We start from the raw sequence: 25,004 nt of genomic DNA, 5'->3' as shown, positions 1-25,004 counted from the left end.
CCCCCCAATGAGATGGATTGACCAAGTGGCAGCATCGATGGACTCAAGCGTGGCAACAGAGGTTGGCCCAGGATCGGGCAGTGTTTCGCTCTGCTGTGCATAAAGTCACTATTAGTCGGTACCGACTCGATGGCACCTAACAACAACAACAACAGTCTTTGCAGGGAGCCCTGGTTTGATGCTGTAGGATACTCACTGGACTAGTAAATGCAAGGTCAACAGTTCAGACTCACCCGTCAGTCTCAGAAACCTTATACGGGGTCATTATGAGTCACAATCTACTCAACAGCACACAACAACAATCTTTACAGGAGCATGTTGCCAGGTCTTTGTCCTCCAGAGCCACTGGGTAGTTTTGAAATGTCAGCTTTTTGATTGGCAACCTAGTACTTCATCTTTGTACCATGAGGGATCCTTCATAGATCTCAAAGATAGCTAATCTCTTTTACCACCACAGCCACCACTTGACGTTGACACCACTCTGATTCATGGTGCCCACGTGTGTGTCAGAGCAGAATTGCGCTCCAGCAGATTTCAGTGGCTAATTTCTTGGCAGTAGATCACCAGGCCTTTCTTCCCATTGCCTCAGGGTAGACGCAAACCTCCAATCTTTCCTTTAGCAGTTGAGTGCCTTAACTATTTGCAGCACCCAGGGACTCCAATCCCTTTTTTTTAATGATGGTGGTGGTGGTTATGTGCTGTGGAGTCTGTTCTGACTTATATATAGACCCAGAGAAATTAAATAATTTGCCCAAGATCCATTCATTAGGGTCAAGATCACACTGGAATGTAATGCCAAAGACTATTTTATTTTTATTTTTAGTGCTAAAACATATTATACTCCTTGGTTTACTAATAAAATAGCATACAATATTAAGTCAAAAATTATCTGCACTCTGGCTTGAGATTTTATTTTAATCAACTTTTAGAAAAGACAAATACATCGTTTTCGACATCATCTCCCTGCTTTTCTATACACATTGTCCATCTGTCAACAAGCTTTCACTTTTCCTTATTAAAAACTGTTTTAGACTGAGCTGTGAGCCACAAATGCATCACTGTTTCATTCTGTTGTGCCATAGGGTCACTATGATTCGGTGTCGACTCGGGCAACAACAACGTGACTAACATGTACCTGACTAACATGTATTGAGTCAGTTCCGACTCACAGCAACAATGTATAGGGTTTCTGAGAAGCGGCTGGCGAGTTTGACCCAGCAAGCTTGCATTGAAAACCGACTTATAGTCAAGTGCTTTTCTTATAGTACCACGTCACATGTAGTAGATACTCAGTAAATCCACATTTCTCGTTTCTCCTGACTCCTCCTACTACACTTCAAATGTAAAAGCACTTACCACTTTATTTTACCAAAATTTATGAGAAAACAAAATTTGAAAGCATTATAAAGGGATAAGTAATATATGTTGTTGTTGTTAAGTGCCGTCGAGTCGGTTCTGACCCATAGCGACCCTGTACAGGGTTTCTGAGGGTGTAAATCTTTACAGGAGTAGAAAGCCTCATCTTTCTCCCGTGGAGCGGCTGGTAGTTTCGAACCACTGACCTTAAGGTTCGTAGCCCGATTCGTAACCACTACGCTACCAGAGCACGTATCTCTATTGTATTCCCTAGACTTGTATGTGCCTGGTATACAGAGGGTTCTTGGTAAACTGTCATTGGTGGTGATGTTGCTCAGAAAGCATTCGTTTTTTAAAAAGGAACCTACAAAAGGATTTAAATTCATTGAATTAAATTCTACTTCCTAGGATATCTTCTCATTATTTTTATTTTTGAAACTATCAGGAATATATGATTTATTTCCATCTTTAGTCTTATCATTTTTTTAAGATTTTCTCAGATGAAGAGAAATTTCTTTTTCTGTTCTTCATTTATCTTAACTCAGTGTTGGTATTTCCAAAGATGGATCACTTTCTTTTATATGCTGCGGTAAAAAGCAGGACACTTTAGAAATTTTATCATGGAAAGTGTTTCCTAGACCAATCCCAGAACACCTCCCTAGACCCAAATACCCTATGTTGTGTTCATATTCAGTAGCTTTTGAAAACATCACATCTTAACTCTGCGTTAAAATGGCATGCCCTGTTCATTTTGGATATAATTGGTTTGCAGCCCCATACATAGGCTAATGACACAATTATTTGTTTCCTAATTAAATGTGCTGTTCCTTGTCCTTTGTTTTTAAGTGCTCATATATTTTTCCACAAATGCAGAGAATGTCTTTGTTGTTGTTTTTGTTTTGTTTTGTTTTTAGTTAAACTCTCAAATTCTTGTTTGCCACCTCACGTAACCTAGGGGAAAAACCTTTTTCTAACTGACATTCCCACTCTGCCATAAGGCACTTCGTTGTATCAGAGATGAATCAGATGGCCACAGAATTTCAAAACATTATGGGATTTCATTTTGTTTGGAATGTGTTTTTTGATGTCTTCTCCTTTTTTAACTAATATCAAAGTGTTAAGCTTGTAAATTAGGAACATTGCTAGGTATGTTTGGTATCTTGAGATGTTCTTAAACCATAGAGACTATATCCAATAATATAGTGTTTTCATCGACATACTAAGTAATATAATACGTAAGAATATTAAATAGAAAAGGTAAGAATATTAACTCCTGAAAGTGGCTAAATTGAGGATTTTTTCTAATAGAAAATAGATGACAAATAGAAATTTCTGAGGATTGGAGAAATGAAAAACATAGGAAACTAGAATTTAGAAGATTGTTAGCCATCTGAATGAGAATGTTAGAGAAACAGTTTCCTCCAAATTATCAATGAAAATAGCAAGATGAGAAGTAAGTGGGCTACTCTCAAAGAAAGCCCCATGGGAGTCACTAGGATAATAAAGAGTGCCAATAGATAGCTACCAGAGATTTTTAAAGACTAGCAAGAATTCTAATGATTCTGGAATACATGAACAGTGTCTACACACAACACTAGCTTCAGCTGAACTTCATGAACAAACCCTCCAGGTCTTGAACATAAATTAAGATAGATATTTGCTTAGCTCCTTTGGCAAACAAGCATAAAGGGCACACAACTGTACATACCTAAAGAGTTTCTGATTTCTGGCTGGTTGATAAGCTGTCTCTATTTGAAGTCTACCGAGACATAAAATTTCCAAAGTGGGTAATTCATTCTTCTGACCTTACAGGTCAGACTAACAAAAATCTTAGTATATAAAGAAAATGGCTCTATAATCCATTTCAAACTTATATTCAGTTTGGTAATTGAATGGAAGATTTGCTTCATGTATTCATAAGAAGAAATAGCCACTGTTTATGTTGATAGTCGCCATTGTTCAGAACAGGGTCTGAATTGTATCATGGTGGATAATAGACTTTTAATCCATAGTTTTGGGATCCTCATTATTGTGAGGAGTCAGTAATGCCTTTGATCTGATTTCAAGTCACAAAGCAGAAGGAAAAGTGAGTGAGTGAGACTTACGGATTCAACTGTTTGTACTGATACTGTTATATAACCACGGTGTGATATCTGTTATCTTCTGCTTTATTATTACTCATTTTTAAAGATGAAAGAAGGGTGCAGCTGAATTTCATTCAGAGAAAATCAGCATTTAAGGTTTATTGAACTCTTCAACTGCTAGTCATTTATAACATTGAGATCCCAATGTATACGTGTAAGATCTTTTAATGTGTTTAGAGTTTAAGTCTACTGAGATGTTCTGCATCCATAAAAATGTTTGTTTACTTAATGCTATTGGTACAGGGTTTTTCTGGTTTTGTTTTTTAAGTATGAGAAAGAAGGACTAGACTTTAGAATTCCACATTTTTTCCATAGAGGATATTTGGGGCTCTGGGTTTCATTCAAGGTTAACTAAGGCATTTAGAAATTAAGTAATTTGGTGACATGAAATTTACCATCATTGATACTCCCTTTGTTTAGTCAGTAATGCTTTGTTTTGAGAAGTCTTCTGTTAAATATATGTAGTGTATAATTTCAAGAACTCTAACGTAAGCTATATGGATAAGTTCATCGTTAACCTTGAACTTTTTTTTTGCCAAAATGTATAACATCATTCATGGGCCATGCAAAAATATCAACTTAAAAATTAACCTGCTATGTTTGGTCAAACATTTAATTAACTCACCCCTAATGCGAGGGTTGCTATGGGTCAGAATCAACTAGACAGCACTTAACAACTATGTGATGGCTGGTAGCGTAGTGGTTACGAGTCAGGCTGTGAACTGCAAGGTCAGCTGTTCAAAACTACCAGCTGTTCCGCAGAAGAAAGATGAGGCATTCTTCTCCCGTAAAGATATACAGCCTCGGAAACCCCATACAGGGTCGCTATGAGTTAGAACCGACTCCACGGCACTTAACAACAACATGTGATGGCTGGAGTCCTGCTGTGGTGCTGTGGGCTAATGTGCTGGACTGCAAAGCCGCTTTGAACTACGAGGTCAGAGGTTCAAGCTCACGAGCTGTTCCTTGAAACCTATACAAGGTTGCTGTGGGTAGGAACCAACTCGACGGCACTTAACAACAACAACGTGATGGCTGGAATTCCAGTTGCCTTGGCAGGACCAGACCAAATTATTTTGTGGGCTTATACGACGCTCTGGTAGCGTAGTGGTTACGAATTGGGCTGCAAACCTTAAGGTCAACGGTTCGAAACTACCAGCCGCTCCGCGGGAGAAAGATGAGGCATTCTACTCCCGTAAAGATTTACACCCTCAGAAACCCTGTACAGGATAGCTATAGGTCGGAACCTACTCGACGGCACTTAACAACAAAAACAATACGACCCTTAGGCCAGACATTCCCCACCCCTGCTCTGAATGAATGGGCATGGTTGTGTTTCAGTAAACCTTTATGCAATGGTAGTGGGCCAGATATGACCTGCAAGTCATAGTTTGCCAACCCCTTCGCTAGTCTTAAATGAATACAAGAGTATATGCCTAAAGTGGATCCATTCTTAACTTCTTCATAAATACTGTTTCTATGAAAAGCAAACTCAGAGAAACAAAAATAAAATGAAGTATTTTTTAGGGTTTTTCCCCTGGTTCTTACTAGCTGCATTACCTGATAGCCAGTAGTCCCCTCATCAGTTCCTGGGCTCTAGGCAGGTGTTTTATTTTATTGACAGACTTACCAGGACTATTGTTTGTCATATTCTATCATGTTCCTAAGATAGCCTCAGTGTATGAGGAGCTTCAAATAGTTTGTGGAAAAATTCCATTATCTTCTAACTCCATTTCTCCATGATTTTTTTAAGCCCCTTCCTATAAAGTTGATGTTGTTAGGAGTTGTAATCTTGTTAGGAATTAAATGTTCGTAGGTAATAAGAATTCCTTGTATGGTCTGGTAGGATAAGTACTGGATTGCTAGCCACAAGGTTGGCGGTTCAAACCCACCAGATATTCCTTGGAAACCCTATGAGTAGGAACTGACTCAGTGGCACTTAACAACAACAAGTAATAATATCAGGATATTTTATAACATCAGATGTAGGCCAAGAAATAGATTATTTAGTAAATGTTTATTTGAAGCAAATGGGTTTAAAATTTGTGAATAATCTTATTTTTATATAAGCCACTCAATGATAATTTTTCTCTTATACATATGTGCCTAATTATCATCTTGGAGAGCGCAGCGGTTCTGTAGGATAAGTATGGGACTGCAAACCACAAGGTCAGCAGTTCGAGCTCATCAGCCACTCCACAGAAGAAAAATGAGGCTTTCTGTTCCCACAAAGATTCAAAACCTCACAAATTGTGTAGGAGTTGCTATAAGTTGGAAGTGACTCGACAGCACTTAACAACAGTAACAATCACTGTCTTTCGTCCTGGCCCAACTTTCTCACGGAACCCCAAACTAAAGGCAGTTTCCAGAAGCCTGGGAATCAATTTCAACAAGTATGATTGTGAAACAGACCTTATTGGATCCTATGATAGATATGCCTATTTTGGACATAAAAACTTTAAAGAGAATCTTCGCCTACCGTAAATAGAAAAAATACTCTAATGTTAATCTCTAGAGGTTTAAGTGAATATTTACAGTTCTTACACAGTTCCCCTTTTAGTTTTTACAGTGATTAGAATTAGAATCCTGATGTGGATAAATACTGGACTGCTATCTGCAAGGTCGGTGGTTCAAACCCACCAACTGCTCCTGGGAAAGCCTGTATGGGTTGCTGTGAATCAGAACTGACCCGATGGCACTTAATAACAACAACAGTATTAGTAATATAAATAACTAAGTAATTAAAAATTTCTCAAGTTTTCTGACATGTTCTTGGGAATTTTTCAAACTACCAGACTTGTCATAACTTGAAAACAACAATCATCACCAAAGCTATTTGTGAGTTATAGAAACCAATCTATTGAATTAGAATGTAAATAGAATGGGCTTTCTTTAGTAGATCCCCCAGTGAGAAAAATATGGATGCTCTCTGTTGAAATCAATAAATATATGTCGTTGTTAGCGATCATCAGGTTAGCTCCGAATTCTGTGACTCTGCTATGCCATCATCACAGTGACTGAAATGCAGGGCTCCACTGCGGTGACTGTATTTTGAGTACTTTCCAGCCGAGGGGCTCCTCTTTTAGCACTGTATTTGACAGTGTTCTGTTGGAATCCATAGGGTTTTCACTGGCTACTTTTCAAAAGTACACTGTCATGCCTTTTTATAGTCTGTCTTAGTCTGAAAGCTCACTGAAACGTATCCACCATGGGTGACCTGCTGGGATATGAAATACTGATGATGGAGCTTCCAGCAACACACAAGCCATCCCAGTACCACAAGCAGACAGGCAGCTAAGTGATACTTAGACACAGGCTCCCTGGTAAACTCCTTAACTCTGTTGCTGAAAGTATTACAAACCATCTATTTAAGAGGCATACATGTTGATTTGACAAACATGGCCAGAAATCTTTTATTTTCCTGCCGATGTTATATTAAATATAGATCAAATTCACATTCCTGAAAAAACAAAATTGTTACTGAGTAAATTGACGAATGACAAACGTACATGGTTGCTGCTGCAGCTGCTCGCCATGGAGTCAGTTCTCACTCATAGGAACCCGGTAGGCTTTCTGAGGCTGTCGATCTTTGCAAGAGCAGGAAGCCTCTTCTTTCTGCAGAGGAGCACCTAGTAGAATGGAACCGTTGACCTTGCAGTTAGCAGCCCAATTCGTAACCCACTATGCTAAGAGTTCTTTATTTATTGGCAAGATGTTAATCTTTCACTTTATTTTTACATTCTATTCTAGATGATGCATAGCTCTTTTTGAAAAAAGATGTTAGTTAAAAATAAAAAATAGGTTGAGGCAACGGATGTATGTAAGGAACACATACATTATAAAGAGACTTCTATTTGCTGCCATAAATGTTATTAGAGTATAAATACAATTTTGTTAAGATTTGGATTCTTAGATTAGAACTGAGAAGTTATGCTTTCAGATTCCTTTTTTGGATCTGCCTTTCATTTCATGTGAGGCTTTGGGTTATGCCACTTGCAGATTATAAAATACAATCTAAGATTGATATGAACATTGGGTAAATCTATGCCTGGGTCTGCAGAAATAGTCATTTGACATGTTTTGAGATAATGTCAGAAAACCTAGCAAGTTTGTAGTTTACTGAAATAAAATTACCCATGCCAACTAAAACACCGGATTTCTTTCACTGGAATTATTTCAGCTCAACAAGGCAGTACTTCACCTGCCTTTTTTTTTTTTTTTTTTTAATCATTAAAGCTCTTATTGAGAATGAAGTGATAGTTTACATGGCAGAACATGGGTTTTACACTCATCCTATCATCTTTCGTTTCATTGCAATGATTACAATCCCCTCTGGGCATCATCATTCAACAGTATTTGCTTGTATTCCCTTTAGGGTATTTTTGGGGAATGTACACAAAACCTCTCAGGAATATATAATCATTTAAACAACCAAAGGACACATTCTGCAAGCCTGCCTCCTGACCACCAACATACAGCCTTTTTCTTTCCATGAGTCCAGAGTCCCCAGCTGCACTACCTCTCCATGCTCTCGTCTTTGCTCCTTGTCTGGTCTCGCTGCTTCTCTGGATTGTTGTTTGTTGTTAAGTGCCATCGAGTTGGTACCGACTCATAGCAACCTTATGCACAGCAGAACGAAACAGTGCCCGATCCTGGGCCAACCTCACTACTGTTGCCATGCTTGAGTCCATCAATGCTGCCGTTTGGCCAATCCATCTCATTGGGAGTCTTCCTCTTTTTCTCTGACCCTCCACCTTGCCAAACATGATATCCTTCTCCAGCGAATGGTCCCTCCTGACAATATGTCCGAAGTATGAGAGATGAAGTTTGGCTGTCTTGGCCTCCAAGGAGCACTCTGGCTGCACTTCTTCCAAAATAGATCTCTTGGTTCTTTTGCAGCCCATGGCACTTTCAATATTCTCCTCCAGCACCATAACTCAAAAGCATCAATTCTTCTATGGTCTTCCTTATTCACTGTCCAGCTTTCGCATGCATATGAGGCTATTGAAAATACCATGGCTTGGGTCAGGCACACCTTAGTCCTCAAGCTGACATCTTTGCTCTTCAACACTTTAAAAAGGTTTTGTGCAGCAGATTTGCTTAATGCAATACGTTGTTATAGGGTCCCACATTTTGCCCGTGCTCTTCTCCCTTGACGGTCCTAGGGTCCTCTGTTCTTGGAAAGTAAGATTAACTACTCCCCCCTTTTCTGTTACAAAACTTCTACCTTTACAATTGTGACAATGTCAATTAGTCATAATAACAATTACTATTGAATCATAAGAATCTCATCCCCAGCTCCTTTCACCAGACCCATCTAGACAAGATGAAAACTATTCAATGGTGATTTTACCTTCCGCACACACTCTGAAACTAAACTCAATCTTGATAACTTGTAAGCCAGTTTACTTCGTGCCTTTTTTGCCCCCCCCCCAATTTTAAGTAGCCAATTTTTCACATGTTCTTCCTGAAACTGCAAATCAAAGACTGATTTTATATACATGCACCTCTCTTCTTTCTCCCGTATCTTGTGTTTCCTTCATATCTGTACCCTCTCTCCCACACACACTAAAATGGCAAAGCAGAGAATGAAAGGAAAGGGAAGAAAGGAAAACAATATGTGGTAAACCTTGTAGTTTGGTGCCATCTAGTCAGTTCCAACCCATAACAACCCTATATAGGGTTGTAAATCTGTCTCCCAAGGAGCGGCTGATGGGTTTGAACTACCTACCTTATGGTTAGAAGTCCAGTGCGTAGCCTACGGTATCATTAGCCCTTCTTCAAAACATGCAGAGTGGAAGGAAAAAAGTGCAGATCAAAGCACCTGTGTGATGATGATTTGTTTCCTACCTTATCGTAGTGCTCTATTAGCTAGAGTTTTAAAAAAATCACTGCCTTGTTCTTGCTGTCTATACTTCATCTGTTTCTTATGCCTGTTGGTTTTCTTTCAGAGTTCTGTGTCTGAAGGGGGAAAAAGTTTAATACAATGTCCTTGGCAAGTTATGAACTTCAAGGGAAAGTGATTCGAGAAGGACAAATGAAAAGTTTTGTGTCTGTATCCCAATCTGTATAATGAAGGAGCTATCGTTGGGACATTGCATTGCCTTTACCTGTATGTTGTTGTTGTTGTTAAGTGCCGTTGAGTCGGTTCCGACCCATAGCGACCCTGTACAGGGTTTCTGAGGGTGTAAATCTTTACGGGAGTAGAAAGCGTCATCTTTCTCCCACGGAGCGGCTGGTAGTTTCGAACCACTGACCTTAAGGTTTACCTGTATATAGCTTCCTAAATACCAGTCAAATACTGTTTTGGTTTGCTCTGTTTTAAGTTTAAAAGGTGCCATTGACAACTACCACCTCCCCCATTTATTATACATTCCCTCCTCAGAAGTATTTTGATGAATTATTATTTGGATGTTTTTGAGAATAGTCACCATAATTGTAAGAAACCATTCTTTTACAATGATCTGTTCCTAAATTCAAGATCTGCATGATTTCTTCCAGTATGGCTAAAGAGAACTCTTCTTTATTATTTGATCTTACAAATGTGAGGCACACAGGGTATTCTGGGTAGACTCTCCAAATTTAATTATTCAGAAGTTATATTTTTTTAAAAATTACTGCCACCCACAAGAATTTTTCTGAAACATAAACATAGATCAGGGCCCAGAAATAATGTAGTAGTTATTTAGAACTTCAAGTTGAATGTTTTTGAAATGTCTCTGAATTAAGATACAGATGTTGCTTCTAGTCTCTTTTAAAATAAATTTAAAATCAGCTATCTTGGTGTTGTTTCATGTCTGCCAAATTGAAAGAATCTGATGCTTTCCAGCTCAGAAGACACAAACTGCATCAGCAAGAAGATACCCGCAATGGGTAGCACTTTCCTTAAGGAAGAACTCAGTTGATCCAAAGATACTGGTTTACAAAAATTATTTACTTTCTACAGATGACTTTACAATAACTTTGTTTACTTGCAATTTTTGTTGTTGTTATTTGGTTGCCTAATAAGTCAGAAGGGACATTCCAAAACACTAATGGTGTTAATGAAGAACTTGTACATAGACCAAGAGGCAGTCATTCAAACAGAACAAGAGAACACTGACTGGTTATAATCAGCAAAGTTGTGCACCAAGGTTGTATCCTTTTGCCATATTTATTCAATCTGTATTCTGAGCAAATGTTCTGAGAAAGTGGGTTATTTGAAGACAAACATAGCAATAGGATTGAAAGAAGACTCATTATTAACAACCAACCTATGATATACAGATGATACAGCCTTGCTTGCTGGAAGTGAGGAGGACTTAAAATACTTACTGATCAATATCAGACTACAGCCTTCAATGTGGATTACACCTCAACGTAAAAACAGCAAAAATTCTCACAACTGGACCAATCAATAATATGATAAAAGGAAAAAAGATTAAATTTGTCCAAGACTTCATTTTGCTTGGATCTGCGGTCACCTCTCAGGGAAGCAGCAATCTAGAAATTAAACAATGTATTGCATTAGGCAAATCTGCTGAAAGAGCTCTAAAAGTGTTAAGGAGAAAAGTTATCTGTTTGAAGACTAAGGTGTGCCTGACTAAAGCCATAGTATTTTCGCTCGGTTCATATGCATGTGAAAGTTGTACAATGAATAAGGAAGACCCTAGAAGAATCATTGCATTTGAATTATGGTGTTGGAGTAAAGTATTAAAAGTATCATAGACTGCCAGAAGAACAAACAAATCTGTTTTGGAAGAAGTACAACCAGAATCCGCCTTAGAAGCCAGGATAGCAAGACTTCATCTCTCATACTTTGGACATGTTATCAGGAGGGACCAGTTCCTAGAGGACATCATGCTTGGGAAAGTGGAAGGTAAGTGATAAAAAGGAAGACCCCTGAGGAGATGGCCTGACACGGTGGCAGCAGCAATGGGCTCAAATGTAACAGTAGTTTTGAGGTTGGTGCAGGACCAAGCAGGGTTTTGTTCTGTTGTGCATAGGGTCGCTTTGAGTTGGAACTGACTCAACGGCACCTAACAAGAATAACAATAAGTCTGTAGTGCAAAATCTTTTCCCAATCTTCAAAGCTCTTCAAAAGTGCTAGTATATTGAGGAATTTTAATACCTGAGGGTCCTCCTCACTATTGTTTTGCCTGGGTACACACACACACACCATTAGGCACTCCTGTGATTATAGAGCCATCTGCAGGAAAATTACCAAGTTGCAACATAGTTAATGATTCTCTTACCATGTTATTTCAATTGGTAAATGAGAAGTGACAAAGTGCTATTCATGTGGGGAAAGAAATGAACAGTCAAGAGATGCAGGAATTATTAGGCTAGGGGGACATCCTCCAACCCCCTCACTCCTCCCCACCTTTAATTTTTCAGAGAAAACTGCTTTGTCATAGTTTGTGATCAAAAGAAACATGCAATTTGCTTCAGGTTTTACATATTCTCGGTAATTACAGTTCTATCTCGTTTGAAGCAGTGTCTAATGATTGCCTCTTAGAAGCTTTGTAATATCTGTCACTTCTGTTCATGTTGGTGTCAGAGAAATACTAGTTATTTACCTCAGAAAGAGATTTATTTGTGTTCTCCAGGAGGTATGGCTGCTTGTAGACATCCTCATTATAGTCGGATAGTTGTCAAAGGAGAATTAGAACAAGTGTTCTTTTGCAATTTATATAGCTGATTATTCCCATTGGCTAGACAGATAGATTTCTTCTATTTTCTTTTAATCATTAAGCATTTCTAAAACTCAAGTTAGTGTAGTATTTTTATTAAAAAGACAATAAGAAATCAGGTATTTTATGTTTGAAACAGATGATCTGATTTGTAAACTATAGCAGGTGTTTCTACTCTGCTCTTAGAAAGTATATGTTTATGTGTGTTAATGCTTCTCATTGACAGCCAATACCCAAATAAAGTGTGTACCAGTAATCAGACCAAACTTCGGTGTCATTAGATTTTAATAAATCTGATTATTGGTATGGGTAATATTGAGTTGCTCATAATTAAGGCCTAATTGGCATAGCTAACCTGTAAGTGTGTATTCATTAGACTAAAAATCACACAATGAAATATTTTAATTTTAACATTTTCATACAGTAGAAAGACAGCAGTTGGAAGCCTGCTCAGTGGTGGATTGCTGGTGTTGCTGTTAAGGGCTGTCAAGTCAGTTCAAACTCATAGCAGACCTGAATAGGGTGTCTAAGGAGCAGCTGGTGGGTTTGAACTGCTGATCTTGTGGTTCACAGTCCAGTGCTGATCCTGTAGAGCCACACCAGAAGTCCTCGTGTTGAATTGGTATCTGCAAATGAGAATAACATTTTTGAATTAGAAGAAACGCTATATGATTTCATACCAATATTGTATGCATTGAGTTGAGTGGATTCAGTTGAGCTGGATACTTTACTTTAGTGACGTTTCATATACTCTTGCTTTCCAGATTTCAAAAATGAAATTCACTAGCATTCAGGGTGTTAGAGAAGTACCAGAAAATCAGCATACTGAGCAGTATTTAGATTATTATATTGGCATTTTGGTGACTGATTTGGATTTATTTGGCAAGATCAGGCTAACTAAAATATTTAAGAGACAGCATTTACCCACAATTAAATTAAATAAGAAGGAGAAGCATTAGGGGAGGATGTAAGGGTCTTTTGCTTTGAGTTTGCCCACTTGCAGATTTGCTCATTTATTACCTTCTGATATCTAGCCTTACCACCACTATGTACAGCCAATAATTCATTAGTATAATTTACTGTGTATCATCATTTAGGAAAAGGTTGAAACTTAAGGAAAACAGAGTTCTTTTCGGAACTACTCACATGTAAACTTAAGTTTGGCTTCATTTACCACTCTGAAAGCCTGTTTTCCAAGACTTGATTCATTTAGAAATAATTTTGGAACTTTCATGAGGAATTCTATGAGTGGGTTTTAGATTTACTTTTCCAGCCAGATCTTCTGGCCTCTTGAGACACTAGAATATTGCCTGTTTGTTTTAGAAGAAAAATGTACAGTAAGATTAACTATTAACTGACCTTAACTAATTCAAGATGTACAAATCTGTTACATTAAAATTTTCTCTTGAAAACTTTTTAGAATTTTAAAGTACTTCTTGCAACATTTTTTTTTTTTTTTTAGGATCTTTCAAAGAAAAACAAATATGTCAGTTGTAGTGATCCAAATAACAGGGATAATGTTATTATTGTGTGTTGTCAGGTTAGTTCCAACTCATCGCAAGCCTGTATAGAGTCCTGGTGTGGCACTGTAGGATAAGAACTGGATTGTTAACCACAAAACCTATTAGCCCTCCTTGGAAACCCTATACAGGGCGGCTATGAGTCAGAACCAACTCAATGGCACTTAACAGCAAATAGGGTTTCGGAGAAGCTGCTGGTAGGTTTGATCCACTGACCTTTGGTTAGCAGTCCAGTGCTTATCCTACAGCACCATAGCAGGATAAAGTAGAGCCAATAAAGTAGATAAAATACTGCATGGGTAATCCCAGGAAATTCTGCTTTGTCCTCCAAAGATCTCAAGTTTCCCATTCAACAGAAAAATAAGGAGGAAGGAAATTTTTGTTTGGGAGTCTAAAGTTTTAACTGAAGTTGCCAAGATAGTCTCTACCTATCTTTTCTTAAATCTTCAGTAAAGAAGTTATTTGCTTAGGCAAATCACATTGCACATTGTAGCTATGTCTAGTTTAGTTCTGCACTTGATGACTTTCCAAATAGCAGTAAACGTCACCTTCTGAAACCTTTAAAGGGGAAAAAGGCATAGATGTTCTTTACACTGGGAGTCGTCATGAGTTTGCTAATAAAAGATGGGGAATCTCCAAGTAATATTTTCTTCAGGGATCTCAGACACTTTCATTAATCATGTGCGGGTGTTTATAGTAATGCCTGTCTTACTATTCAACTTGGTGGGAGTTTTTCTGTTGTTGACCTAGGTAATGTGAATATTTAGTCAGATCACATAATCTTCAGAGTAGCACATAAGTGATTATGTGGACTTGTGGGCGGAAATAAGGCAGGATAAAAAGTGCGTGACAGTTCCTAGCTCCTGTGCAGACTGCACGTCTGCCTAAAATCAGGTTTTTAAAATTGGCCCTGTCTCCAGCTGACTCATTTTGTCAGACTGAGTCACGGGATTAACCCTTGACATGTTCCTTGGGAAGGGGGTGGGGGGAACAGGCAAAGATTAAACAACTGCATTGAGTACAGCAGCGCTTGATCCATCGATATGCATTTTTTCCCTGTAATATGATTCTCTTTAGGAAAGATACTGTATTGCAGCTGTTGCATAGACTAAATTAGATGTGTTTTGTTTGTTTGTTTGTTTGTTTTCCAAAAAATACTTTTGAATGAGGAAAAAGAGACTATCACAGAATATAATTTGTAATTGTGGTAAAGTAAATGACTATCTAGATCAGCCAATTTTAGTTTCTTTCTAAAAAAACAGAATTGTGGCATGACCATCTTAGAAGACGTTTCATAGCATACAAGTAACATTTTATTCTGATTACCACCAGTTTGCTTGATGACAACATGGTTGAAGAATTCGTTTAATATCATTAATAATAATTAATATTTTAACTTATGTATCTTTTACATTTCTTCATCCTTGATAACTTAAGCTGTAGTGTGTGCCAAGTCATTGAGGTGTTTCATTTGGTTTTATTGGTGGAGAGCGCTTCTTAATACACAAATGAATGGATTTTATATCTGTTTTTCGGAAAGGATGAGAAGCAAAAGCTTGTAATTAATTACTCAGCTTTGTTTAAACACTATTATAGTTCATGTTCAGATTTCAGATTGAACAGCAAATCTTATACAGCTATTTAATAAACTGATTTGAGAATGGTGAAAAGGTTATACTGTTTGGTTTTACTTTGAAATTATTTTTTACCTGTCTGCTTATTCCCTTCAGTATATCATCTAATTCCTTATAAAATAAACACCTGAAGATGACATATTTAAATGTCATTGGTTGAATAGTCATGCTTGCATAGTTAGGTGGATCTACATTATGCCATGCGTCTTATGAGACAACATACTTCTATCTTCTCTTTTCTGTCAATTACCAGGTGAATGATTTGGGGATTTTTTTTTTTTTTTTATTTTTTTGACCAATTTTAAAAAGTTTTTTTTCAGATTAGTGCAATCATTTTCAGGAAGAAAATGTTGAAATGGGTCAGTGCCTTATGGCTCCTTTCCCTATCCTTCCTCCATAATTTCTACTCTGAAGTAATTTTTTTTTCTTTTTAATAATTAAGAGATAAAGGGTCATTTTAAATGGTTGATTTTCCTTACTTTTTTTTTTTTTAAGTAGCTGTTTTGTCAGTAGAGAAAGACCATGTCTATAAAAGACTAAAATTTACTTGAATGGTTTTAAGGCATTGCATTGTTAATTGTAAATCAAAGCTTTTTACACAGTTCTCTTAAGGATTGAAATGGATCTTTGTGGTCTCTCAGGAGGGAGGAAGTTACAAACCACTCTGCAGACTGGCATTTTAATAGTCTGCTGTACAGTGATGTTCTTTTGCAGCTGCTGCATAGCCTTTTCTATATCTGGAGGGTGTGGGGAGGTTTTATTGTTGTTACGATACCATCAGCTTTTAAAACATTGTGTAGTTAGTCTGTCTTATTGTCTGATTTGGTTTTATTGCTATAATTTGATCAGTATGTTTCATAAGAATGGGTTGGTTTGGTGGTGTTTTTTGTTTTGTTTTGTTTTGTTTTTGGTCCCTTATAAGAATATTTCTTAGAGGATTTCTGCTTCATGAAAAATGCCTTTAAAAAATAAAGATGTGACTGTTTTTTTTTTTCCTTTAGCTTTTAATACACTCCCCTGTGATTAACTCCTATTAGAGTATCTCCAAGCCATAAGAGGAAGCAGTATAGAGAGGTTTTTTGATAGAAATGAGAGGAAAGAAAAGTTGCTGTTTTTTGGTGGGTAGCTGGGGTGTTAGAATTCACATTGGCCTACCAAAAGACAAATTGGGAATTTTTTAAATAGCAAAACTAGTGTATGTGAAACATCTATAGCAGACATAGTCTAAAACGTTTTTATTCTAAGTATAATGAATTTTTTTTAATCTATGAGAGATGCATTCCTACATTATTTTTCTTTCTGAAAAATCTTAGTATTCACATAAAATACCAAGATATAAAGTCTTCTTTAAGAACAATAATGAACCTGGTAAAAAAGACTCCTAAGAAACCTTATTTAGTTAATCAGAGTATACATTTTGTTCTTTCATTTACCAGCCTTTCATACTATACTTAAAGGAAACAAAACCTTGTTTGTTTCTTTTTCTATTTAATTACTGAATTGCTTAATACGTACTAGATGTTCTAGAAGACTGCAGTCCATTATCAACTTTTTCTTGGTGCAATAAATGAAGAATTCAAGAAATTTTATTACTGAAAAAAAATATATGTAATATTAAATGTTTGCATTTTAAAAACAATTTGTTTTATGTTTTCAGACTATTTTTGAACTGGACTTTTTCATGAAATGTTCATTCATATTCAAAATTATTTTTGGAACTTATATTTTCTCTAGTTAAGAGGTAGTTACTTACATGATAGGTCCACTTTCTCAGAGGAAGTGATTTTGTACCAGGCTTAACTGTCTAGATCCTTCTTGTTACATATGATTCAGTGTTTCCAATTCCTGATTGCTTGATCATGTGTTTATCAAAGTTGGAAGCAACTTTAGACCATGCCAGATGGTAATGCTGCTAGAGGTTCAGCAAGCTAGGTTTCCACTGCCACAAGTGCACTAACTTGATTACAACTAAAAACAGATTAGCAGAAGATCTGTCAGTTTGCCTTCCTTTGTAGTCAGTCTCTGCTTCTCCCTCTTCCTCTCCCTCTTCTGTTTCCCACTTCTCCTCTTCGTTTGTCTCCCTCTATATCTCTGTCTGTGACAAAATTAATAATTTCTTGAGATACTTCTCTCCAGGACATGATAGCTCTTTTCTTTATTTAGCATTTGTTATGTGACTTGTATTTTGTAACACCCCAAAATTTGTCTTATTGGTATCCTCCACCAGTGCAAGGACTGGATAGAAATTGAAAGAGGCTACTTACAGCATAAATCCTCCCTCTGTGCTCTGTGAATTGGTTCAGTCCTATTTTGCATAAGTTCCTTTTGAGTAGATCCATGTGTGGATGCATAGTACTGCTGAAGACTTACTCTTTTTGGTTGCGTGGATGTATGTCCTAGAGAGAAGCTGTGTGCATTAGCTGCTAACTAGCATTTTCAAAATCAACATGTACTGTGCTTATCCTGTCCCTGGAATGGGCAGTAATTCTTTGATGTATTACTACAATGGGAAAACGGTAAGCCTGCTTCTTTGTTCATAATAGCTTCTAACTAGCTTGTTTAACAGAAAAGCAGTGTGGATTAATTGCTTTTTACTATAGTATAGGTGAGTTTGTTTTATTCTGTAGGACTGTGCACATAAATTGTAATTTTTTGTAACTAGTGTCAGTAAAGTTGTTTCTCTGATACAGTTAGTTACTTATTAGTTTTTGGCATATATTTTATTTTTGAAGAGTATAGAAAATAAAGTTTAATTTGTAAGTTATTTTTAGCCTGATCTCTTTGAGCAGCAGTATTAAAAGTACATTTATTTTAATGTCATTTTTTTATAATTACATAATCTGTATGAAATACACACACACGTATATTGAGGATTATTTGAGGCTTACCATATATATTTTAGATGGAAGGGAAAGATGAAAGTCATCTTGGATATTTATAAAAATAACAAGTATGAATCTCTGGGAATGATTAGGGAAGCAGTCAGCTTGCAAAGGCCGTATTTCCTGTTTGGAGTTTCAGGTCTAGAGCCTGAGTTTTCTGGGATACCATCTGTTTCCAATCAAACTAGAATTTTGACCCTGTACAGATTCATAAAATAAATCACTAGTTTTCAAAGAATGCATTTATACATTTGCCAAAGAATATATTCCTGGTTGATTTATAGCACATGATTAGGTATTTTTAAATAGTAATTTTCTGTTCATTTCAATTAATTATTTAGTATTGTCTATTTCTGCAAAAATATTGCAATCAGAGGATTTGTTTATTCCAAGAAGAAAGTAGTAAACTTCTCTGGAAGATTTGATAGCAGTCATCTTTAATATACATGATAAACCATATGTTTAAAATGTTGTATGAATGAATAATGGCCTTGGGTTATGTCAAAAATTTAGTTTTTTTCTCCACAGTCTGGAAAAATTATTTCCATTAAGTGATTTACTAAGTTCAAATATGGCTTTGGTGATTTTTTTTTTTTTTTTTTGGCCCAAGGTAGAAGCATTTTTAATATTAATGTTTTTTATTACAAAGAAAATTGAATTACATTCTTCTAAAGTATATAAAACTCAGAAAAGTTTATCCCTTTAGTTCCTTCCCATTTTTCACTTGAAAATGTTTTCAAGAAGCCTATGGCTGTATCCAGAGTACGTGAGAACTAATAAAAACACTTTTATCCCCGCTGCTTTGGAGAGGCCTTTCCGGACCAGAGTGGTTGTAAAGTTTTAAGTAAGCTTTCTTCATGGCGATAATCAGACCAAAATAACCCTAAGCTTCATTAAAAAGTGTAAGTTGGAGTTGTCTCTAGTATAAGCAGTTTTGGAGCGCAGGAATGGTAGGTAGGTAGGTAATATAAGTGGAATATTGGATCTCTGTAGAATTTCTTTGCCAACGGTCTTTCAAGTGTGAAAATAATTTTTTCTTTTGTGTCTGACTGTAAAACATTGTTTGAAGATGTGAATGTATACGTGTGTATGTGTACGTGTTCCCACGTATGAGTTTGGTAAATTAATTACACAAGACCCCTAAAGCAGAGAGACTGTAACTCAGATTGAGCTTACATTTTTTTCTTTGCCAGCACAGATCACTCTATTACAACATTTTTCTTTGTCCTACATTGGGGTGTGAGGGGACAACTTTGATCATATTAAGTATTTCCAGGTTTACGGTAGGATGGCATAGCTGGTATGGCAGAGAAGTGTGGCCTGGAAATTGATAGCCTGTGCCTGATATAGGTCAAAGGTGACTTTTATGGTATTAAAAAATGCACAAAGAAATGATATCTTAGTCTCCTGAATCTTAAGGCCCTAGTCTTACATAAAATTTTTTTATTCACCTTTAGTTTTTTATTCTAATTCTCTAATAATGCTTCAGTAATCTTATAGTACTGTAATTAGATTATCCCAATATTATCTAAACACTTCATCCTAAAATACGTTGCAAAGTTTCTACCCATCAGTGCTTTTAGTAAAATCTTATAACCTTTATTAATATTTTTGGACTGTAAGTAAAGTATACTCATATGAGTTATGGAATTTTTATATAGTTTTCATAGTGAACAGGTTAAATTATTTTACTGATCACTGTTTAATACTATTTTATCCGTTTATTTTAAGATATTGCAGATTAACATTTTGAAATGCTGATAAATTCACATTGATTTTGTTTTTAACGTCCCATTGTGACCATTGATAGAGATGGTGAAATAACAGTACAGTCCTGTTCTTAAAACAGAATGCTTTATTACCCCTTAGGGTGTTTTTGTTTTTAAGTTTTCAAGTTGATTCTATGTAGTTAATATTGTTTGGGGTCTTTTTATGATAAAAATGAACAAGATTCTAGGAAAAGCGAAATTAGAGGAAACCCATTCAAATTTTATTACTTAAGATGTGTGATCAGTATATGTACAGAAAAGAAAAGTAAAAAATGTTAACCCTGTATCTCTCACTATTTGGAAAGAGAAGGGATTAATACTTTAAATCATGTAGCTTTTGTGTGTAATTTTCTATTCTGTACAAATAGGGGAACTTAAAAGTATTTTGAATGTTCACTATTTTCAGATTTAAAAAAGAAGAAGGAAAATCTGCTTCTGTGGTTCCTTATTCATAAAAAAAACTTGCATTCCGTTTCTCACTGATATAAACTGGCTGCTTTGTACAGAAAGTTTGGGAGTCTTAGAGATGGAAAGGAAAGTTGTGAGAAAATGAATCTTATGTTGTCTTCACCGTGAGCTTTCTGTGCTTTCAGCCTTCTTCTGATCTGGTAGCCTCCATTTTTTTTTTTTTTTTAGGCTTTGAACTGAAGATGCCACAAAGTGTTCCAGGTATAAAAATTGCAATAAGCACAGATGTGATGCTCTTTTAATTGTATCAAGGATTATTTTAATCTTTTGAGAGACATCACAGAAATCAAAGATTTAAAATTCAAGCTCAAAACAAATTTTGAGTGTAGAGCTTCTTTGAATGAAATCAGGGAGACAAGAAATGGGAATGTTTAAACGTGGTAGAAAGGGTGTTTTGTGCTGGGACCAGTGTAGGTGACTTTAATTACCTTTCTCTCATTTCATTCTCCTAACTGCCTATTGATTATATGTGACCAGCCTTGTTTTTTAAGTAAGGAAGATGAGGTTCAGGGAAGTACTGAGGTCAGAACTTGAACCTAGAACTGTCTTCCAAGAGCAGGTTTTTGCCCTTATGTCATCCAAGGACAGATAAACTAGTATCCATAGCAAAGAGCCAAACTTACGTTTGTTCTTACTGCAATTTATATGAAGATATATTTCATTGGAAGGAAAATATATCAGGAGAAAACACTAGACCATTCTTGTACATATAATCAGACTAACACCTTTATGAATATTAATTGATATGGTCAGTCAAATAAATTTTTATCTGTTTTTGCTTAAGATGAAGCATCTTCAGCTATTGTAGATATATTTAAGAAGTAGGCAAATTGGACTAACAGCTTAGTGCTTCTATAAAACTCATTGTGCTGACAGTTGTTTAAACATGGTTTTGGAGCCTGCCTGCCCACCTAATTTGTTTTTCCATAAGAACTAGAACAGCTAGTAACTAAAATTGCATTGTAAATACTTCTAAGACTTGTTTTTAAATCTTTTCAGTTAGCAAAAACACAGGAATCATTGTGAGGTTACGTAGAGCTGTGTATCTGTTCTTTTGAGGATTTATATTACTAGCTAATACAACAAAGGAAAGTACAATGCAATTAATTCAAATTTCCAGTCTGTCTGTGGGTCCAGGAGAGTTAAAATTTTTAAATTGTGATAGATGGAATATGATGTCATTTAAGAACTCTCTGAAGATAGATTGCTGAAAACGTTGAATGATAAGGACTTGGTTTTGGTGGGGGTTTTTTCCCCCTCTTTGCTTGGCTAGTGCAAACAGTTAAAATGCTTGACTGCTAACCAAAACTTTGGAGGTTCTAGTCCATCCAGAGGCACCTAGGAAGAAAGCCCTGGCAATCTAGTTCCCAACAATCTTCCATTAAAAAAACCTATGGAACACAGTTTTACCCTGGCATACATTGGAGTTATCATGAGTCAGGATCAACTTGACTATCATTATCTGCTTTTTCTGTTGCATGTGAGGGCCCAAAAAGTTTTCTATTCCTGGCTCAAGTGAGTATAGCTACCAATAAATTTAAACTATTCCCTCTTCCAGGAGAGTAACTTATCTCTCCTAAGCCTTATTTTTTAGAAAGAAACTCAAGTCACTTTCCATGAGCATATTGAAGAAGGGGGTCAGGTGCTGTCCTATGGATCTGAATTCTTACAAATATAGGTAGCTAAGAAGTGACACTCACTGATTTGTTCAGTACACTTTCCTAGCACACAAGTTTAAATTTCCCAGTCTCTTAGTCACTCCATAGTTTATCTCTCAGGGAGAAAAACTAAGATTATTAATTTTAAAAAAAAGATAACAGTTATATTAGCGTGCCAGTGACTTATGCTCGAAATGCAAACTTGATTAACATGTATTTGATCTACTTAAGAATTTTTCTCACAATTAGAATAGTCTGAAAAATCTCACCAAAAACAATAAAATATTTTTAAAATAATAATGTTATTTGTCTATGCTTGTTACACATGCTAAAAAAAAGTTGCTTTGTACCAAAAACTAGAATTATTTTTTCTTTCTAAGTTGTTGCTAGGATTTTTTCCTTTTTTTTTTTTTTTTTACCTTATTTTACCCATAAACATATCTCTGGGGATTCTTGGGAACAGATATGGGTTCTTTTATTTAGGAAACTGTTGAAAATATAAACATCTGTTTAACCCTTTAACTAAAATTCTTATTACATTTTAGCAGGCTACTTAGGTGAATAGAATCTTATATAATACAATATTAAAATACTAGAAGTATGAAGATATGTAGCAAATCTGTCATTTTGTTTAATCTTATATATTGAAAAATTCTTGAAATTGAGTGTCATTTCATACTTTCATTTAAAATTCTGGTTGTCTTTTTCTTGGAGGTGGTATTTGTTTTAATTTTGATTAGAAAAGGAACAAGGAAAGTGTAAAGATCTTGGTTTCGGGAAGGTGAAAATTTTGTCACTGGCAAAATATTTTTTAGCTAGGATATACATAAGATCAGTAATTCATAGAAAATGATCAGAAAAACGAATAAGAAATGATTTTTAGGAAATTTCTTTAATTTCCTTGAATACTGGCCTCATTTTGTTACTGTTCTTTTAACAACCTCTTTCTTAGTTTAGTAGTTTCAGGTTCCACAAGATTCAAGACTAGAAGGTAGCTAGCTGTTGGTATGCATTAAGTGTGCAGAATCTACATTGGGTAATCAGCAACAATTTAAATACTAAAAAATAAATTCTTATAGCAATTACTTAGTATATCTTAGTTTTTAAGTGCTGACTCTTTAGTGTGCATATTTTTTAAATTATGGACCCAAGGCTTAATTATAGTTTTAATACAGAGTTTGAGTTGTTTTATTTCAATTTTCTTTTCATGTGTGTGGTTTTTTCCCCTTATTTTGAGTACTTGGCTAGATCTTGTAAAATATTTTGTTGTTTAATACAAAATATAATTATATGAAACGTCAGGTAAAAACTAAGGGGATATTCCTGATAAAATAGTGTATCTTCTTAAAATTATTATGGTAGGAAAAAATGGTTTTGTTATTTTGCAGAGTTTGCTGAAAATAATTAGCATAGCTCTTGCACATGTTGGAGGCCCATGCTGGCATATATTAAAGTGTTGAATGATATTGAACATATTGGGACCTAAAGAGAACTGCTATTAAAACCATCTTGACAAGAGAGCTCATAGAAACCTAGACAGAAAGAAATTTTGGTCATTACTTTTATGTCATAGTGTGCTCAGAAAATGAACTTAAGTATCTTCATCTTTTTTCTTTTTCCCTCTTCATTTCAAATTAGGTGGAGGTTTTTCCAAGTTATATGAAAACTTAGGTTGATTTTGGTTTTTCTAGGCCTGAAAGCTTATGAGAATCTTAGAGTGTTTCTTTACAAATCCTTGGCGTTCTGGTATGGTACTGCAGGATAATGCACTGGACCGCAAGGTCGGTTTGAACCACAAGGTCAGTGATTCAAACTCACCATCCACTCCTCAGAAACCCTACCCAGGGTCACTATGAGTTGGAACCAACTAGATAGCACTTAACAACAAGAACAATGTAATTTTGGAGTCCTGGTATGGCACTGTGAAATAAAGCACTAGACTACAAGGTCAATTTGAACCACAAGATCAGCAGTTCAAACTCACCAGCCACTACTTGGAAACCCTATACAGGGTTGCTATGAGTTGAACCAACTTGACAACACTTAACAACAACAGTGTAATTTTTAACTACTGGGTAAAGGAGAATGATTTAAATGCACATTTTTCACTAAGTCACCACTAGCCACATTTAAATGGCTATTTAAGTGGAATATAAAAATCTGTTCCTGATTCATACTGTCCACCTTTTTTTTTTTTTTTTTTGGTATTGAGTAAGTCACATACGACTTGTGCTTACTGGTAGTATTATATAGCAGGTAGAACATTTCTATCATGGAGAACTACTGGTCAGTCCTGACCTAAAACCTTCCCCTCGTTTTCTGTGGATAGATGCCTTAATTAGGATATATAACTATTCTCAGGTACTAAAGAAATTTCTGAATTCATTCCTTCATCATTGGAGAAGTTTAAAATTACCAACCACCAGACAGACTAGGAATCTGTTTTAAAAAGCATTGTTCTTTAGTCTAACACTGAATGTAACCTCAGAATATCTCCATATATGGTTTTCAGCAAAACCCTCTAGTTGCCTCTTTTCTTGATAATTATCATAAATCCTTATGCTTCCCTGTCTCACAGGGATGGTCTCAATATTAATTACAGGAAGGATGTATTGAAGTGAGGAGCACAGTATACTGCTCTGGAGCCACTACAGCTAAGACAGAGAGTGGTCCGCCCTGGATTTGGAGTTACCCACATGACTACAGTAAATCATCCAAGCAGAGAAAAGGAATCTGTCTTTGCCAATTTGACTCCAATTGGTTATATGAACTAACACATTCCAAGGATAATTGTGTGATCACTGTAAAGAGTAATTGTAAATATTCATTCCTATCTGTCTTAAAGAACTAAGTTTAGGGTAGGCAGAATGAGACTAGTCAGGATATTAATGTGGATTTGTT

General features: G+C 36.0%; 1 protein-coding gene across 6 annotated transcripts in view; it reads left to right on the top strand.

Annotated features, from left to right (window-relative positions):
* TCF12 (transcription factor 12) overlaps window positions 1-25,004 on the top strand; it is a 429,352-nt gene that overhangs the window by 338,493 nt on the left and 65,855 nt on the right. The window contains exon 1 of one of the 6 annotated variants that reach the window (XM_006831615.1): window positions 17,711-17,842. The exons of the other annotated variants lie outside the window; for them this stretch is intronic. Within the exon in view, the coding sequence (XP_006831678.1) occupies window positions 17,774-17,842 (69 nt within the window). The 5' untranslated portion in view covers window positions 17,711-17,773. Of the gene's footprint in view, window positions 1-17,710; window positions 17,843-25,004 lie in introns of those variants that run through there. 6 annotated transcript variants of the gene reach the window in all.

The sequence above is a fragment of the Chrysochloris asiatica genome, unplaced genomic scaffold (assembly GCF_000296735.1).
Source record: "Chrysochloris asiatica unplaced genomic scaffold, ChrAsi1.0 scaffold00004, whole genome shotgun sequence".
Lineage (NCBI taxonomy): Eukaryota > Metazoa > Chordata > Mammalia > Afrosoricida > Chrysochloridae > Chrysochloris > Chrysochloris asiatica.
The sequence above is the reverse complement of the archived record's forward strand: the minus strand, read 5'-3'. Positions and strand labels throughout refer to the sequence as shown.